At 44.3% G+C, this 19,402-nt stretch overlaps 1 protein-coding gene across 1 annotated transcript in view; it reads left to right on the top strand.

Annotated features, from left to right (window-relative positions):
• The first annotated feature begins 1,567 nt into the window (after positions 1–1,567).
• PGBD5 (piggyBac transposable element derived 5) overlaps positions 1,568–19,402 on the top strand; it is a 74,620-nt gene continuing 56,785 nt past the window's right edge. Inside the window, exon 1 of the mRNA XM_061990950.1 lies at positions 1,568–2,166. Coding sequence (XP_061846934.1) covers positions 1,737–2,166 — 430 coding nt within the window. The 5' untranslated portion in view covers positions 1,568–1,736. The remainder of the gene's footprint in view (positions 2,167–19,402) is intronic.

Consider the following 19,402-nt stretch of genomic DNA (forward strand, 5'->3'; position numbering starts at 1 on the left):
TGAAATCTTTAGATTACTCCAGGGACACTTCTGAATCACGTTTAACTAAGCGAGTCAGGGCACTGGTATTTTCACTTCCTCAACTTTTCCTGTACCACCATATTGCTTTTAAATCAGTAGCAATTTTGGAAAAATGGTTATTATAGAATTATAGAATGGTAGGAGTTGGGAGGGACCTTTAGAGTCCATTCAGTCCGACCCCCTGCTAAAGCAGGTTCCCCTCCATCAAGTCACATGGGAATATGTGCAGGTGGGTTTGAAAACCTGCAGAGAAGGAAACTCCACACCTTCCCTGGGTGGCCTGTGCCAGGGCTCCCTCACCTGAACAGCACAGCAGTTTTTCCTTATGTTTAAGTGGAATTCTTTGTGTTCCAGCTTGTGTCCATTACCCTCACTTCTATCAGTGGACACTACAGAAAAAAGACTTGCCCCATCCTCCTGACATCCATCCTTTAGATACTTGTAAGTGTTGATAAGGTCCTCCCTCAGTCTGAACAGCCCCAGTTCCCACAGTCTTTCCTCATAAGAAAGATGCTCCAATCCCTTGATCATCTTGATGGCCCTGCACTGGACTCTATCTAGAAGATCCCTGTCTCTCTTGATCTGAGGAGCCCAGAACCGGACACAGAGGAGGCCAGATGAGGCCAGAACCGGCAGGACTGGCCAGATGAGGCCTCATCAGGGCAGTTACTTCACACTGTGCTCACCTTGAGAAACCAAACCACACACAGCAGCCCCACAACCTGCAGCGTGCTCAGTGCTGGGTGTAGCAGGAGTGTGCATGTCACCCCAGGCTGATGCAAAGCCTCTGTGGAGCCCATGTCAGTTGGCAGGCTATGGAGCCTAAGTGCCAGGTGTTCCACAGCTCTGTGCTCCAGCACCTTTCTTGCTTTGCTTCAAGGGCCACCCCAGCGCTGGAGTTCTCTGCCTCGTTTTGGGGCAGGGACATCAGAGTCCCGTGTACCATGTCCCTGCTCATGCTCCCTGCTGCCAGTAAGCCACGACGAGCTGGTGCGGACCCATCGCGGCACCGACCCCGCCAAGCCTTCCCTCAGCACCCTTCTCCTCCCTGGAGCCCCGCAGCCAGCTCCTCCGCCGGCCCGCTGCCAGCGGGAGCGCTTCATTCCTCCCCTTGCACATCGGCGCTGCTCACGGGCCTGGCAGGCAGCGAGGTGGCTCTCTGCCTCTGCCCTGGCCGGCTCCAGCACCGCGGGCGCGTGGACAGCTCCGCCGGGGCCGGGGCCGGGGGGCCGGGGGGCCGGGGGGCCGGGGGGCCGGGGGGCCGGGGGGCCGGGGGGCCGGGGCCGGGTGCAGAGACCCCCCTTCCGGCGGCAGGGCGCAGCGGCGGCCCCTCGGCAGCCGGCGCTGTGGTTTTAAATGGGCGGAGCGGCGGCGGGCGGCGGGGCGGGAGAAGGGCGGCCCGCTCTGGCCCGCGGCGCCCATATAACCCCACCTCCCGGGCGCGGACTGCCGCGGTAATTGGCTGGATGTGGTACTTGGAGATGTTGAGCTGGCTCCTTCCCCCCATGTCCCTGCATACACACAGGGGCGGGTGGTGCGGGCGGGAGCGGGAGGCAGGGCTCAGCCCCGGCGGCGGCGGTGGTGGGGCTTCCCCCACTCCCTGCCTGCCCGCCGCCGTGCCCGAGCCGCTCCTGCTGCTGGGCTGCTGCCTGCGGCCGCAGGACCCGGCCGAGCCGGGCCGAGGTGAGCGCGGGCGACTGCTGGCGGCGGCCGAGATGATGGCCGAAGGCAGCGGCGGGCCGGCGCGGAGGAAGGCGCTGTCGCTGCTGGAGGCGGCCCGCAACCGCTACGAGAGCCTGCAGATCTCCGACGATGTCTTCGGGGAGTCGGGCCAGGACAGCAGCGGGAATCCCTTCTACAGCACCTCGGCCGACTCCCGCTCTGCCGCCTCTTCCCAGGACGAGGAGGACGACGAGGAGGATGAGGGGCGCCTGGAGGGGCCGGGCCCGCGAGGCAGGGCGGCCCGGCGCCGCGCCCCCAGGGCGGCGGCCACCCCGGCGGGGCGGCGGCGGCAGCGGCAGGGCGGCGGCGGCGCCGGCCCCGGCCCTATGGAGGAGGAGGAGGAGGAGGAGGAGGAAGCGGAGAAGGGGGGCTGGACCCGGTCGCTGCGAGACGTCCCACCCCCTTATTTCAAGGATGGCAGCGGTACGCGGAGGGCGAGCAGCGGGGCAGGGGGCGGCGGGGCAGGGCGGCCCTGGGGAGGGGTCCCCCGCGGGCCCAGCTGTCGGCCCTGGGCTGGTGCCCGGCTCCTGGCCGCGGGAGCGGGGGTGACGGCAGGTACCGCCTGCACGGTGCCTTCCCGGGAGCGGCCCTGCTCTCACGCTTCGGGTGCCAGGGCCGGGCGCGCTGGTACGGGAAAGGCCTGGCCGGGGCAGCAGGCGGGATGGCGAGGGCAGGCCGGCTGTGCTTAGTCACAGGCATCCCTTCCCCGGCGCTGTGGCGCTGCCCCGAGCGCTTGCGGCTCGGGGCTCCCCGCGGGAGGCGGACAGGGTGTGCTGCGCAGGGCTCCTGCTTGGCTCTGCTGTGGTGAGGGTCTTCTTTCCCCTGTTTACAAGTAGGGAGAGCGGCAGTTCTGGGCGATAGGGGACCTGTCCGTTCGCTCTGTGGAAGGGCTCAGGGAATGGGACTGGTATTCCCTCTGGTTGCAAGCATCTCTAACCTTAAACCTTCTTGCATGGGTTTTGCCCAGAGCGAATCCTAAGAGAGTGGTGAAATGACATGACGTGACCTAGAGCAGCAGTGCACAGCACTGAAATCTCTATGGGCTGGCTTGTGTAGCAAGTTGCATCACTGGTTTGTCTAGGGAGCCATTATAATGCATCTCTCCACAGGCCTCAACAAACAAGTTGACTGTGTAACAGCAAGGCATTGCAAAAAAAGGTTAATAGTTATAAAGAGTTGGGATGTGAAAGGAAATACGTTTCAGAAGAGGATGTGATGATTGCTGTCCTCAATCGAGCTGACACTTTGTCATAAGCTTACTCCTCTTTGCTGGGCTTTTTGCTACTGTTTGATTCCATCATTTTGCTGTTAAAAGTTAAGTGTGGAAGGGTGCTGCTACACTTGGTGTAGTGTGCTGAGGCTTGTGTAGTGGGACAGGCAGAAACCTATCTGAGGCAGCAACTTGGGATAGGAGAGCAAGGTGGAGCTAGCACTGAAGCCCGGAGAAAGTTCTGTCGTGTTTCTGACAATTTCACAAACAGAAGTTGCATGGAACTCTAGAAATAAACAAGATGCTGTAAAATGTTTAAATATCAAGCTGATGTGCCTCTTTAAAGAACTCTGTAATTTTACTGGTAGTACTTATTCATAAGCATATTTAAGATCAGGTTCTGGACCGTAGCATCAATTATCACTTAATTTCTCTGCTTTTTCTGGCTTATTTCTTCATATCATTACTTGATAGTAATAATACCCTTTTTAACTTAGACAAAACTGGCATTAGTGTTTCAGTGATGATTTGGGAAAGGGTTAAGCTGATGACCTATTAATTCACAAATTCAGATTTCCTTTGAAATAAAGGAGTTTGATTTATGGTTGTCAGAAATAGATGGCAGATATCACTAGGGGAAATTGTATGGGTATTGCTATGAATATTTTCTCCTAATAATAGGTAGAAAAGAGGCTGCTGCTGCCCTTTGATTCTGTTGATGATGATGATAGATGCAGTATGCTGTTCACAGCACGGTGGTTTAGTCAGGCAGAAGTTCAGGTAGCGTCATGATTTGATACATGTGAAAAGTGGTTTTTCTATTTTTGATTGCTCAGATTCCAAGCTATGGAAACTACTGCATTGTATATAACTAAGTTCTCATAGTTCTGGTTTGTGGATCAATTGGTGTTATGCTGTGCATGTGTCGTAACTGGGGTCACGCTAAGCATACTTGTACTGGCACCATTGTCACTTCACTGGGCACTGTTCTGACTGAAGAGTTTTGATTCATACCCACTGAGGAAAAGATCTCCACTGAGGCGAAGACAGCTGTCTCTTGCAATGGCAGCATTATCTTTCAGTCACTGATGGAGTACAGGCAAGAAGTGTGGGGTCAGACACAGAGCACTAAAAAAACCTGTATTCTCTGTTCCAATGTGTTGGATGTAAGAATCCTTTCTTTCTAGGCTCTGAGCTTAAAAGGAAGAAGTTCTCATGAAACGGAGGTAAAACTCATCTTTGGTTAGCACCAAAACTTCCAAGTGCAGCCTTTTGGTTAAAATCGCAAGAGAAGAATCCTAGTGGCAAGTGCTTGACATCTGCTAGAAGACAAATGTCCTTGTGGACTGAAGTCCCATGAGTCTTAATATGTCAATGCTGAAGTAAATCCTTGAATCATACTGAGGTCAAACCTACTATCAAGCTGTTTGATGTGAGAGACTAACCCTTCATGAAAGGGAAGGTGCAGCAGGAATAAAGATGTAAGTTAGTTAATGAGCATGAGCTAAATCTCCCAAAAAGGAGCCACTCTTGTGGTCTTTTTAACTACAAGTAGAAAACACTATAACTTCCTGTCTTCTTAGTAAATTAATTAGTGCTGCCATTCTCTCCCCAGCCTTAAAGTGTGTCTTGAAGTACTGTCTCCATTCTTAGAGTCAGTCCTGAGCACAGACAGACCAACTGTCTCTTCATCTCAAAAATATTCTAGAGACCCAGGTGTGCTGCAAGCTGCTGGCAGTGTTAGACAGTTTGGTGTGTCTTCAGTCTGAAGTCAGTCACTGAATGCGTTCATGGTGATGTCTGCTTTGCCCCTGTGACATATTCTGACAAGCTGAGAAAGGCCTGGATTGACTTCTGTGTCAGGAGAGAAGTGACTGGATAGCATTGCTAGACAACACTGTGGTGTTTGTCTCAGATTTTTGCTTTCTGCCCCTTCTTTGGGGATCTCTAGCTACTGTTGTTCCATTTAATAGAAATAGCGGGTGCTTAGACTCCCTGGGGAGAAAAACCTTTAACATCAATAGCTTTAGCTGACTTCCTTTGTGGAAATCCAAAATAACTGTTAACTTTAACACAGAGGTTAGAACAGATGGCTTGATGGCACTTTGTGTTATTTCCAGTTAAGCTACTCTGTGAAATCATTCTCTTTAGTTGCTGAAAAAAAATCCCAGACATATTGTGGTGCCCTGCTTTTTAAACTGATATCTAGCAGCACTGTGTAGCTCTGATTAAAATAGGTTGAGGAAAATAGTGCCTGCCACAAATATCAAAGCAGTAACATGAGTTCTGAGGTACTGGGATGTGAGAGGTGGATAGGAGGGCTTGGAGGCAGTTGCTGAAATGAATTCCCCTCACAAAGAGAGCCTGGTGACAGCAGATCCATGGGTAGGTCAGCACGTGTGCTTAGAAGGATGATGGCATCCATGATCAAACATTGGATCCAGGTGTGTTTTTTGGCATCTCCTTTCTCATTCTCTCCAAACCTCACTGTGAAGGGGAAGCAGAAGTGATTTCTTGAAGTTAAGCTATGAGTAGGTAGGCTTCAAGGAGAGAAGGTCTGACCTCTGCCCAAATAGCACTTCAATTCTGAAAGGAGAGATGCTGAGGCTCCTCTTGCTTTGCTTCCTCTGAGGGCAGAACAGAGCTAGTTGTGGAAGTGCAGAAAGAGTAAGAGAACAGATTACTGCTAGGATAGGGAAAGTGTAATTGAAATGGAGAAAGTAAGCAAGCAACTATTATTACTTTAGGGACAAGCTAGTAAGTAACTCAATGTAAACCCTGCATTTCTGGGTGCTCTTCCCTGAGTCTCAACTGGTGTGCTCTTCCTTCAAGAGTGGGGTGGCTCTGGGTGATGTTTTTCCTCGTTAGCTCTGTAATCTGGCCACGAAAAGTTCTGTAATAAGCACCGTTAATTCTGGTCTTTCTTTGTGGAGGGTCTTACAAGGTGAAAATATTATGGTATTGCTGCAGCTTGATGTTCCTGAATTGGGATAGCTGGCGTTCCCTTCCTAGGGTTCAATGCCTCCTAGATCTGTATAGTTCAGTGACCAGAGAATTTTACCTCAGATGTATGAGCATTTGTTACTGTTAGATATAGAGTTTTAAGGTGGCAGCAACAGCAGGGGAGTTTAAGCAAAAGTTAATTCTGAACTCCTCAAAGTCACAGCCAATCAGTGCTACTGTTTTCTTCATTTTCTTGCACCTTCCAAACTCTGTTTTCAAGCCTAGACCCAAGGACAAAATGTTAATGTTCCTTGCTTGAAAGAGCATAGCAGCTCCTCTTTGAGTTACATTTAGAGAATGTAACTAGCTTTTATGGCTTTGCACAGTATTTCTGGCTTTGAAGAAATGCTCCAGTAGAACAACATGCTGTCAGGAAAAAGGTGCATAGGCTATGACTAGCCATCAGGCTCTCCTTGTCATCTTGAGGATGTTTAAATGAGTATATAAAATAGGTTTTTTTTTTTTTTTTTTTTTAAAAATGAGTGTACTTTTCCAGAAATACCAAATTATGGAAGACAGACATTTATTCTGTTGTGGCTGCCACATGAGAAATGAAAAAAGAAGAGTATGTTATCTGAGAGATGAAACGAGCCTCTGTGTTCTAGCTAAAAGTCAAAGAAGGAAGACACAGCTTTTAAATTCCAGATTGTGACCACACTCACAGTAAAGAAGGTTTTTCTTATGTTTAATCACAAATGTCTGTTTGCATGTCAGCTGATAAGGCTTCACTCTTGATTGGGATGTTTTTCAGTAGCATTATTGTATGAATGTTAAATAAGGAAAGTGAATTTGGTTCACTTAAGTTAGTCTCTAGTGAGTCATACGATACAATATCTATTGATATGGCATGGAATTGTTCATTTGACCTGTGTCCTAAGCAGGTTTAGCAGAGCTAAACAATAGATAAATAATCAAAGGAGAAGAAAGCAATGAAAGTAAGCAGAGAGAGACTTTTTATTTGAATAGCTATAATCATAACTGGGCAAAGCCATGGGAAGTCTTTGCAGGATGAGATCCGATGCATGTACTCTTCCTGAGAGTGGGGACAGGCAGTTGGGAAGGCAACATTCCAGCAGCAGGGAGCCTGGAGGAAGAGCAAAAAGGACTAGGTACATGCCACAATCTAACAGTGATGGTGATCTTGGCTCAAGTCCTGAATAGATCCTGAAGTCTTTAATCTCTATGAGATTGAGGTCAATGCTTCAAGATTTCAGAGGTGGGAGAAAAGCTATGAAAGCTATTTAGTCACTTTTACAAAAGATTCTGCTTCGGATATATCTGTGCCACATTCTCTGACTGTAAGTGGATAAAGTGCCGTTTATAAAGTGATTTATTTTTGCTTATGTCATCAGATAATTTTTTACTTGCATAACCATGGAAAATACTGGAAAAAAATGCTTCTAGGAAGATATGATAAATACATCACAAAGATGCACACTACTACTTTGCAGAGCCTCTATAGGATGACATAAAGGTTTGAAGTTCTGCTAAACAGGTGAATTATGTAAAGGCTTAATATATATCAAATATCTGACAAAATCTAAATGTGCTTTTCAGGTAGTTTCACTGGGTTTAGAGCACATTTTCTGGCTTCCGTCATCACTGAAGTAAAGCAAGCGCATGACACAACAGCCTTACTGATTCTGACATTTAGTGCAATTTAGTTATCTGTCTTCCCTTCCTTATTTTGCCTATACATATGCTGTTATACCTGCACTTGGGGACTAACCTAGCATTGTTACACATCACAGAAAAAACAATGTTCTTCTTTGCTTTCATACAGAGAACCAATTTTGGTCAGTACTTGAGACACTAAAGTCTATAAACACCACAGATTAAGGTCTTTTCTGTAGATTCCATCTAGCTAGCCTTTTACAGAGAAAAAGCAGAACAACACTCCCAGATTTGTTACTGCATAAATCTTTTCCCCTTGCAGCTATTGATGAGGTCATTTAAAATAAATAAATTTGTTCTTACAGCTACTCATGTCCTTTTGTCAACATCACAGGAATGGTCCAGCAAACAATTTCCTTGCCTGCATACCTTTAACTCAACCTGGAGAGGAAGTTAGCCTCTGTGATGAGTCCTACGAGGATACTAATAGTGGAGTTGACCTGCAAATTTTGTATAGACTGCTAGGTCACAGGAAGCTGTCCTGGATGCCATAAACTTAAAATAAGTTGGAAATTTCTTTTAGATGTGCTTGTTCATGTAGGTGTTTTGTGCTCAAGCTTCCAAAATTTTGGAGTAGATGGGATTAGCAGTTTGGAAATACAAGGTCCTACCCAAAGGGAGGGCAATTGTGGATACAGCTACACAGGTCACTGGAATATAATCACCTAGAGGTCACTGGAATATAATCCCTAAAATGCCTCATCCTTCTGAATACTGCCAAAAATAGGGCATGTTATTAGAAAACAGATCAGGTGGACTCAAAAGGAATGCACGGCTAAGGCAAATGCATGAGAATACAAGCATTTGACATCTTGCTTCCTTGTGGCATGGCATCCTTTCTACGAGCTTATCCAAGCTCCCACTTCATATTCCTTAAAGAACGCGATGCTAATCACTCACTGTCTCTACCTGAAAATGAATGGGCACATAACTGAGTGGATCTCCTTAAAATGAAGCCAGAGCTCCTTGATTGCAGGACTACAGGGAATTAAGCTTGGAAGGCTCCTTAGCTTATTTTGTCTCTGTATAAATGACTCCTGGATTTTCTCCTCATTTTCTGTGGGGACAACTGGTGCTAATGGCACATGACAGAACATACTTTCAGTTCTGCTTTCTCAAACAGCATAAGGGATCCACCTGACCTGTATTGACAAACTATGTTTGCCATTAAGAAGGACACAGAACAAAACCAAGCCACTTCTATTCAGCAAGCAACACCAATATGTAGCTTTGCAGTTGAAAAATGGGCAAACTGAAGTATAGTCGATGAGGCACACTCTAAGGGTGCAAAAATCATGTCAGAGAAAGATACACAGGAGACAGAAGCAAAGAGTATTGTGTCTGTCAGGATGAAGGGAATTAACTGTGTTAAACGGGATGATTACTGGACTGAGATAAAAGATAAAGTGAGCCCATCATTGGAAGCTTTATTTCTAGTGAAGAAAAAGCAGAAAAAAGAACTTAAAGCAGCTGCTGTTGTAACTGACTCATTTCTGATTGCATATGGCAGAGAGGTGGGTGTGTATGAAAGATGAAGTTGGAGCATAAAATGAGAATATCTTTAAGTTACTTAAAAAATTCAATATTGTGGAAAGTCTATGCAGTGTGTATAGTCATTTCTGTGGTTTTGATTTGTTGTTTCTTTCTTTTTTTTTTTTTGAAAAGTAGATGTTGAACTTCCTGATGTGCCACCTGGGGTCAGCGGGTCGCTGTGGGCTATTCACATGGATGCCACAGTGCTGGATGCACCCTGCTGAAACAGGGCTTGGGCAGTGGGAATCTTATCAGTTCATGCCCAGAAAAATTATTTTGAAATGGTTCTGTGTATTGAAACTCAAAAATATATTCTCTTATACATAGTGCTTATAGCATTTGGGATGAGGATCTAGTTTTACTTACTCTGCCCAATACAGGAAAAATAGTTCAACTGGACTGCGAGGCCAAGAGATGGCCAGCTTTGCCCAGAGGGCAGAGTCATGACTGGTAAGCCTTCACTTGCTGCAAGAGCCTAGCTTTGGTTTGGGGCCAAGGATTCCCAAAATCATACTGAAAAATGTAAGATGCTTTCACATACGTCATGCTGGATATGTTGCATTGTGGATATAAATGCATCTGTGGGTATAACTTCTCACTTAGCCTTTTAAATGGCTTCTAGGTTGCTGGACTGTATTCCTGAACAGGATCACTGAATAAAAAGAGCTCCTTAAACTGAAGACTTTTCCTCATTTCTTGGCCGTCATAGTTATTCCTTACTTATAAGCTTGTCCTGTTATATAGTTTTTGGTTTGAGATGAAGTAAAATATGCTTGAAGGTTTATATTTGTGAGATCCGCATTAATTCCCTCATGTCATTGGCTTTAAGATTAGAAGAAATTAAGCACTTGAAGTGGCTTTGAGTGATCTGTAGCTATTTTCATTACAGTTACGTTCATTTCAACATCTGTAGCTAATGCTGCAAACAGTACTTTCTTTTAAGGGTAAGCAAAGGAGGTGACTTTAAGCATATCACAAATCTCCCCCACTGGGAAAAGAGTGATGAGTTTTGGAGTAAATGACATTCTGCTCTTTCCACTTTGACAGGGTTATGCTTGATAAATAAGGAATGACCCTCTCCAAGTCCTTTCTTCATCTGCTTCTGTACTACTGGTAATGACTTGCACTTAAACCAACATCAGAGGTGGTCTAAAACAGCTAGTCAAACCTCTATGGCAGCCCCCTGTCACTGTGCCCCCTTGCAGTCTGAGGGCTCCCTGCAGACTGAGTGCCATGGGGACTCTCCATGGGGGACTGTCAGAGCAGGGCTTGGCTGCCAGGGCCTGTCCTGCTGCCCAGCCAGGACAATTACAACCAAGGATATCGGGCACCTCCCAGGGGACAGGCTGAGGCCCAGGGCAGGGCAGGGCAGGACTCTAGTGAGCTGGGCCTGGGCTTGCTGGGGCAGGAGTTGAGGGCCCTTGCGGCTGATATGAAGCCACGCACCAAGGGCATAAGGCAGGGACAGCGAGGCATGGTGTTGCCTCTGAGGCACTGGCAGTAGCTCCTTGAAACAAACTTTTTGGCAAGTACTGTGAATGTCTATAACGTCTACCACAAAAAAAAAAGTGTCAAGAAGGAATCCGACAGTGCTTGAGTGGGCTACTCAAGCCCACTTCCCAATGGCTCTGTGTTCTTCTTACCCTCTCCCTGGGGCTGTTCGTAGCCAGCCCTCCACTCAACCTTGCAGAGCCTGGCTGCTGGCACAGAGCAGCTGGGAAATTGTGCTGTCTTTCTTTTTTTATAGGTGCCCTGCAAGTTCCTTTTGGTTCAAATTATCTTTGGTGTTTATTTCTCAGGGATGAAACGAGGTACCAACTTATGATGGTTTTGGTGCCTTGGGTGGCTGCGCATAGTCAAAAGCTATCTGGGCTTTGCAGAGGCCTGCTATGGTCCCTACATTCTCCATCAGACTTCTCTCCTTGTTTTTTATACTGAATCGGGCAAATTCTCGAGGCAGGAACCATATCTGCATTACTAGCTGAGTTTCATATTGTGCTTTGTGTTACACTTCATCTGTTGCAGCAAAGATTAAAATATATAAAGAAGAGAAGCAGGCAAATACTGAAAGATCTGACTGAGTCTAATCCCTGTCAGACATTCTCACTAGATTCTCATTACTGCAAACATCTTTCTGTCTCCATTTTAATTCTATAAGGTCTGTCCCAGTATCTCAAAAAATGTATTGCATAAGGATCTGGCAAAAGCCTAAATGTTCTGATGGAAGAATTTTTAATTTTTTTAAAATTGAATGAGAATTTGAAACCACCTTCCCAAATGGAGGTGGGCTTACTGAATTTGTTTATTAAACTGAGTTTCTTTATTAAACTCTTAGATAGCTTAAGGTTGGGAGTGACTCCATGTACACTGGAGGACCGGCTGAGAATCCACAAGGTTCTTGATAGCCATAAATAGCTCAGGGGGTAAAAAGGCATGGTGAGAGAGAGAAATGCTTAGTGTGAAGGCAACAGTGACTAACAGCAGACATCGAAAATGGAGAGGAAAGGGAAGAACTGTTTAGGTGCAAAAGGAACTGGAAGTTGAAGCTGAATACCAGACAAATGTGACTCAGTGTCACATTTTTATGAAAAGACAAATGTCCCCCAAATATTTAAACAGACTGTACAAGTTTTGTGATGAGACTGGCTTGCAACTTAGGAGAGAGAATCTGAGTCACCAACCCAGGTGAGAAGCAAATAGTCAAATATGAAGTGAAAGGACTGAGAAGGAGGAAATCTACTAGCTGCAGCATGTTTCAGTATTCTGTTTTTAAGCCAGGTGGCCACATGGATAAGTACTATTATAGAAAAAGGCAATTACCTGCCTTACCTGCTCTGAAAACTGAATATAAGGAATAACAGGTATAAATTGAATTGGTGGATAATTAAATCAGACATGATTGAAACTCTCAAACCCTGCAGTGCTGCAGAAGACATGAAGTGTGTCACTAGAAACCTAAGAACAAGATGGCACCAACCTGTTGTAATAAATTGACACCCAGTATGTGTGCTGAAGGGGGATAGAGGCCCAGACTAAAGGGCTTCTAAGGTCCTTTCCAGGACTCTTCTCCTCTGTTTTAGAGTGGTTAAGATAAATGCAAATACTAGGAAAGCTACTTACAACGTGTATGTTAAAGAGCTATGCAAAAGGCTTGCTGCTTGCATCTCCTGCATCAACTTTGGGAGCAGGGAGAAAGCTGTATAGCTTGTGGGAAGGCGCTCTGCTTGCAGAAGGCCTTCTGATCTGTTGAGGTGAAACTTCTTCCTTCCCCTTGCCCAAGTTAAGTGGACCAGGCAAATTTGACAGCTTCTTAGGGTACTGTTCTCATCCATACTTCTATGTCAATGAGTTGGATGTCCATGAATCTTGTATCTCTACTCAAATGACTAATTCTGAGCATCCTTTTTTTGTGTTAAAAGCACTCATCTTTTGTTGAGGATGCCTGACATAACACTACCCAAATACTTGTGAGATTAGCAATGCTACACTTAAGAGGCACTTAGTAACTGCATCATCCAGTGGTACCTAGGTTTATACCTCCTTTGTCCATAATGCTTTTCAAGGTGTGAAGAGCCTCTTTGTAGCTCAGTCCTCTGTGGATCCTGAGGATGGATATGTGGAGGGAGATCTGGAATAATTAATACTCATTTTTATTGCTGCCAACCAAATACCTAGCCAGAAACAGAATAGATGCATTCAGCTATCCTGTAACTGTTATCTTGAAGTTTACCTACTGAAAATAATTTGGAGGAGACCTGTTTGATACAAACGTTCTGCACTTGTCCTGATGTCCTTTATTAGTCTTTCCTTCAACATCTATTCAATCTTTGAGATCAGAGTAACAAATTTAAACTTGCCAAGTCTCTTATTTCTCTTTGGAAGTCTTTATTTTCTCAGTTCAACATGTTACCTTAAACTTGGATTAATTGAGGTTCTTGTGGGGCTGATAGTGTTTGAAGATTAGAAAGAAAAATAAACTGCACAATTTGGGTTTTTTAAAATTGATTTTTATTTTCTTTAATGTCTTTGCTACAGGTATTGCAGCTTCTGGTATCCTGTTCTCAGACTCATGAAACTCATTCTCATGAAACTTTTTCTCTTGTAAACCTCTATTTGTTGTCTTGAAAGTGAGGGCAACATCCTTGCCCTGACAGCTGAAGTATTCCTAAGTGACAAGTCTGTGTCCTGAAAATTAGACTTGCTCCTTCACCTCCATCCCCATTTTATTTCCTTAAAGAGCATTTTAGAACTTCCGAAAGGTACAGCTGTTTCTGGTTAAAAGGAGTGGGAATTTAGCTGCAAGTGCCTAATCCTACAATCCCACTCGGCTGGGGTAAAAGCCAACCACTTTGAGCTCTGTTAAGTGCCAATTACAGTGCAAGCACCTACTTGCTTTTTGGGACAGAGAGTGGGTGTGTAATATTCAGCTATGGATATTTTTGAATGAGTGCTGTCAAAGTGGGTACTGAATATGAAATTGTTCTAGGAATATGAAATGGACTTGACACTGTTAAGGCTATTGATGAGATTGTACCAGTTTTTAGCTCTTTTCTTTTTGGCTGTTGGCTATCACTCCCCGAATCAATGAAAAGAAACTAAGTGAGCATTAGTTTCTTTCTAAAAGCATTCATTTGTATTGTATGCTGAAGCAGAAACATTTGATAGCATTTTGTGAGCAGATATTGCGGTTGAGTGAGTGAAATGCTAAAATACGAACTGTGCTTTTTCTTCAGGTCTTTTGCTGAAAGGCTGACTCAAAAGGGGTCTGGGTATTGACCTGGAGCAGCTTGACATCAAGTAGTGCACTGCCAATTGTTCTAATGCCAGCCTGCTTCCTAAGATAAAAGGGAGATGGGATCCTTTCTTTTCAAGCTGAAATGGGCAGCTAAAGGTAGAATGCTTCAGTACGATACTTTAATCAGAAAAGGAACAAGAAACAAGTATAACAAAAGCTGTTCAAAACTTTACTTTGAAGCTTTCCATTTCTAGTGAATCCTTCTAATCTGTACTATAACCTTTTCCTAACCTGCTCATCTCTCCTACAGCATTTAGTTTCTCTAATTGTATTTTGCTTCTTAGAATTCTTTGCTGTCATAAAGAATGAACATTTCTCTTAATATAGATCCTACTGGTATTTCACATTTTAACATTATGCTCTTAGTCGTATGAACCTTCCTTTTTTATTCTTCTGGGCTCAGCTGGGCACCATGTCTCCACTGTTCCTGTTAAAATTGCAGGTAGTCTGGCACAGGGGTTCATTGTTCAAATTTTACTGCTTAGTAAGCCAGGCATTTTGCAATTTTGCTCCGCCCCGTGTGCCCAGGTCTATTTCTGTGGGAGGAGAAGGTAAAGGTCTTCCAGGTATACTGTTCTTTGCCTTATGCAAAAATAGCTGATGGGGGTGACAGCCTTTTGAATTGCCCTTGCTGAAAGATGGCTTGCTTGAGTTCATTCCTTATTAGACAGCACATTTGTAGTGAGGAGAACCTCTAGGCTTTAACAGCATCTCCTGCAATGGAAAAGTCAGTTGATGTTGAGAGGTAAGGCCATGTGAAACCAAACTCTACCTGTTCTTGCATTCATAGTGTCACATACTGATGACAGCTGGTATTTCTAACATACGAAAGTAATGGGCCAGATGCCCCTGACCACGCTGCACACCCACGCCTGCTACAGCTGATGTTCCAGATCTGCTTGTGTGGGAGATGCAGTATGGGAACAACTGTCACACCCACCACAGCATCAAACTTAGCATTAAAAAGCTGGAAGGAATGAAGTATGCAGCTCAATAAAATGTGAGTTTTAAATCCAATAGGAATGGTGCTTGTCTATGAGTTTGATCATTCCATTGATTAATCAACCCCCTGGATGAAGGTTGTGCTTTGTGGATGTCAGCTGCCCCTGTATAGAGTTTTGAGTGAGTGTTTTATTGGGACTGAGATGTGAATGCATCTGTGCTCCTGCTGTCTAGTAGAGGAGACTAATGGAAGCTTAGAGGCTAATGCACCCATGGACCTGATTCTTTGTGGGAAACAGTTAAGAAGTATTCTCCCTCTTTTCACCTTATTGATGGTGATGTCTGGTCTTTCCCTTGCTTGCCCAGTGTACCCTGGAGCCCTCTTAGCCCTCTGACCTTAATTATAGAAGCAGGAGGATGTGGCCAAAGTGAAGTGATAATTTCTGTAAAGAAAACAATTTTATGTTTGTTTAAGCAGTTTTGGTGTGGCTGTTGCTTTTCTTTTCCTCTTTGAGACTAGCTGAACTTGCTGTACTGGGGGACCTTGAGTGTTTCCTAGAGAGTGGAGATACACAGATATGTTTTAAGTTTTGCTTTCTGTGACTACAGCTGTAGTTGCATTGTCTGTAATTTAGGAGGAGGAGAAAGTAAGCAGGCTTTTAAACTCAAGTGAAAAAAAGAGTTGTTTTTTTTTCCTAAGCAGTGTCTCTAAGTGCCTCTTTTGCTGTGTCCTCAAGAACTCAGTACTATGCTTTTTTGCTACTCATTCTTTTGTTTTACAGATGGAATCACTTGATGTTGCAATACTTATACCAGTGAGTCCCTTGTTTGGAGCAACACTGGGTAATCTCACTTGGAAAACATACGCTTCAGTGTGGTGTTGCACTGGTGGCTATGAATAATTTGATCACTGTAGTTTAAGTATCTGCCTCAAATGTTTTCTGCTGGACTGGAGCCCTAAAAGACCCTAGAAGAGATTACTGTTGTCAGTTAACTCCCAAATTCCCTTACAAATTTCTTAAGAGATCTCCTTTGACATTTAGTGAAATCACAACCTGTTTACTTTGACTGTTTGAGGAAGTTAAATATCTGACATTGTTACACGTCTAAAATTCAATAGCAAGTTGTGTGGCTGGATTGCTCCAAAATCACAATATTTAATTGGGTTTTAATAAACATTTTCTATCCTTAGAATGGTTATAAGTTGGGTATCAGATCTGAGTATGTGGTAGAAACTAACACTAAGATCCATGATCAAAAGGAAAAAAAAAACATTCCCTGAAGAACATGTGAAGTGCAGTTTGCATGCCAAGGTAAGGCCCAGAAGGGAGGGCAACAGAGCATTTTTATATTAAGATGACATTTCCCTCCTTTCCTACCACTATGCATATTGCAACCTCAGCCTTGGTTATGGGATTAGTAATTTGCATGTCTGACTGCACAGTGAGTATGTGCTCTGGAAATATATTTCCACTAGAGAAAAACTCAAGGCTGTTAAACATCCTTTTGATTTGTGAGTGACGCAAATTAAAACTCAAAGGTGAGCGTCAAGGGATGTCATCCCTTGAATCCAGAGAAGCCTGAGTACCTGCTTAAATAAATGCAGCTGTGATACTACTTTAATAACACAGTATTAGTAACATGCTAAAAGCAGAGTGACATCAAAACTGTACAATGCAAAAGTGCCTCTGACTGTAACACCACTTCCCTCTTCTTACAAGAACAGTTTTCTAGTGAGACAAAGGCAAATAGCTCCTTTTCAAAGCAAACTGGTTTTACTGGTATAAAACCTACAGGTGGATACTTATTTTGTATTTAAGAATAAAAGGAAAATTTTTTTTCTTCTAGCACTCCAATGGATTTCCTTGTGCACTTCCTGACACCCTGTGCTGGGACCTAGGAAAGCATGTGAATATGAAGTTCATATGTTGTCAAGCAGACAGCAGTCATTCGTGTCCAGCTCTGCCAGACTGTTTTCACTCCAGATCCAGAAAGAGAATTTCTGTCAAGTGCCTTGGTGCTCTCTGCCAGAAGTACTACCAGACCCAAATGAAATACTTAGCTGTGATGGAAAGCAATATGTTCACCTGCTTTCTCTATCTCCTCTCTCCTCCTCAAATAAATAGCAATCCAGCTTGCCTAGCAGGCTTGAGGTTTTAATCATACAAGGTTATAAAAACTTCAGACCTAGCTTTGCTAATAATCTAAAGGAGGTTTTTTTTTTTTTTTCCCTACTAAAACATCAATGGACTTAGTAGAATCTAGCCCTAGGGAGGAATGTAATCAATTCTTGATGTGGAAGAGAAAATGCTACCTATTCAGGGCCATTCACAGGTAGTGAGGAGGAAAGGAGCTGCCTCAGAGATGATGGAAGAAGCTGATGAGGTTGAATGAGATACAGCAGGTCTCTTTTTTTTAATGAAGCAGTCAACATGAATAAAGAATGAATACAGAGAAATGTTGCTTAAATGAGAGGTATTTGTGAACACAGCAACAAGCAGCTGAGGAAGTGGAAGGGCAATGCAAAGAAGCAAATCTGTCTATAATATAAAACCAGCTTGAGCAGTTAAGTCTGGAAAGCTTAGGAAGCTTTGCTATTCCTGCACACAGAGCCAAGAGAGCAGGGAGAGATATGGCAATCAAATCTTGATGTTCTCCAGTACTCCTTTTCCTGGGGGATTCCATATTCAAAGAGAGCTTAAAAACTGAAGCAGAAAATGAACAAAGGCATGGAAACAAATGCACCCTCTTGATGCCAGAGCTGCAATGCTGTTATCCTGACTGGACAAACAGCATAGACTCATCTGTCTTGGAGAGCACGTTGATGCCAGGGTTCTGATAAATGAACACCAACTGAAGCAATGTTTCAGTGGGGGCATGAAGGAAGGTCTTGGCTTTCAAGAAAACATAGCAATAGAGAAGCAGAGATGCTTGGATGTCAGTGTCAATAAAAAGAAGAAGAGTTTTGCCATGCGAGAGCAATGACTTGCCTAAATAACCCTCAATTACTTGTTATTTAAGTGGAGACTGTGCGGCATCTAGAAAATTGAGTTTTCCTTGTAGAAAATGTTGTGGTGTTAGATAAACACGGATGTGCTCAAAACAGATGTTTGGCAGTTCCTTGCCAGCAGGGATTGGCCAAGGCAAGAAGGGGACTTGCAGCAGCAGCTCTATGTGAGTTGTGTCATAGCTGCTGTGAAATTAAATTGATTTTGTTGGGCTGGCTTGCTGAGCTGTACAGAAGCATATCTCTGGTTGCTTGGAAAAACAGGTACATCACCGTTTAGGCTTTTTAAGCCCACAGAATTTGAATCCCCACCTGAAGACTGAGTACTTCTTCCATAATGTTGAGAATGACTGAAAAAGGGGCAGGTGCAGCATGCTCAAGCTTGTGTATTGTAAGAAAAGAGGCAGGGAACAAAATTTTCAACACTTTGCTGTGACATTACACTGTCTTCAAAATGAAAGAGAAGAGTCTTCAGTGGCTGACCTCCTTCACCAGTAGTCATGGCATTTGATCTGTGCTTACCTGCTAATGAGGTATTCTTTGCCAGAAAGGTTTAATAGAAAAATAATGTAGGAAGATATGACTGTTTCCATCATTACTGTGTTAACTCACATGGGCCAGTGCTTGGGAGCAAGGGAGAGAAGTGGAACAGGAACCAGAGGGAGTTGGGACATCTAGTTTTTCTTTGTGAGGAGCCACAGGCTGGATGGGGCACAGGTGCAGGTCTTTATTCTGTGACTTACAAAGGAATAGCATATTGTTAGACACACTCCTAAGAGATGCTAGCACCACTGACCACTTGCATCTGACTGCTAGTCCTTGTCTCAAAGCATATATCCCTAGAAACAGCAGTTTGAATTAAGAATTCATACTAACATAAGCCTCATCTCATTGCTTAAGTGAAAATGCCAAGAGAACAGGAAACTTTGAGCTATGGCAGTGCCTCAAAAGTGCAGGAGGGAGAGGTGGAGAAAGCAGCAAGGAAGTGAAGCCTGTGAAAGATCAGGGTCAGATAATAGCAAGCAGACAGGAAAGGTGGGGAGCAAAGGAAAACAGGGCCTAGATCCCAGTGCCAGTCTGAGAGATGGGTAAGTCAGAAGCACAGATGATGTGATTAGGCTAAGATAGCAGAGCATATTAGTCACAGAGTAGAACATCCAGAGAAGCTGACTCTCAGTTCCTGAGCTTGGGAAGTATTTGCTCTGGCTTGATGGGCAGTCAATATGGAAGGGAAGCCTTCACAGCCCTCTTTTAAATGGGAACTTTTCCAGTTACTTGTGACAGAGTAAATACATACCTTCATCATAGCATAAAATCATATGCCAGCCTGATAAGAAAACAGCAGCTTACATCCTTCTCCTTTAAGAAAATCAATCTCTAAGTAGATAAGAGCATGCAGGACAGGACATGAGGCGAGAGTTTACAGAGTAAAAAACATCCTTTGAAACTTCCTTATTACCAGGTTAGTAAAACACTACCTTAAGCATGCCATTGA

This window comes from Colius striatus, chromosome 2, assembly GCF_028858725.1.
Source record: "Colius striatus isolate bColStr4 chromosome 2, bColStr4.1.hap1, whole genome shotgun sequence".
Classification (NCBI taxonomy): Eukaryota; Metazoa; Chordata; class Aves; order Coliiformes; family Coliidae; genus Colius; species Colius striatus.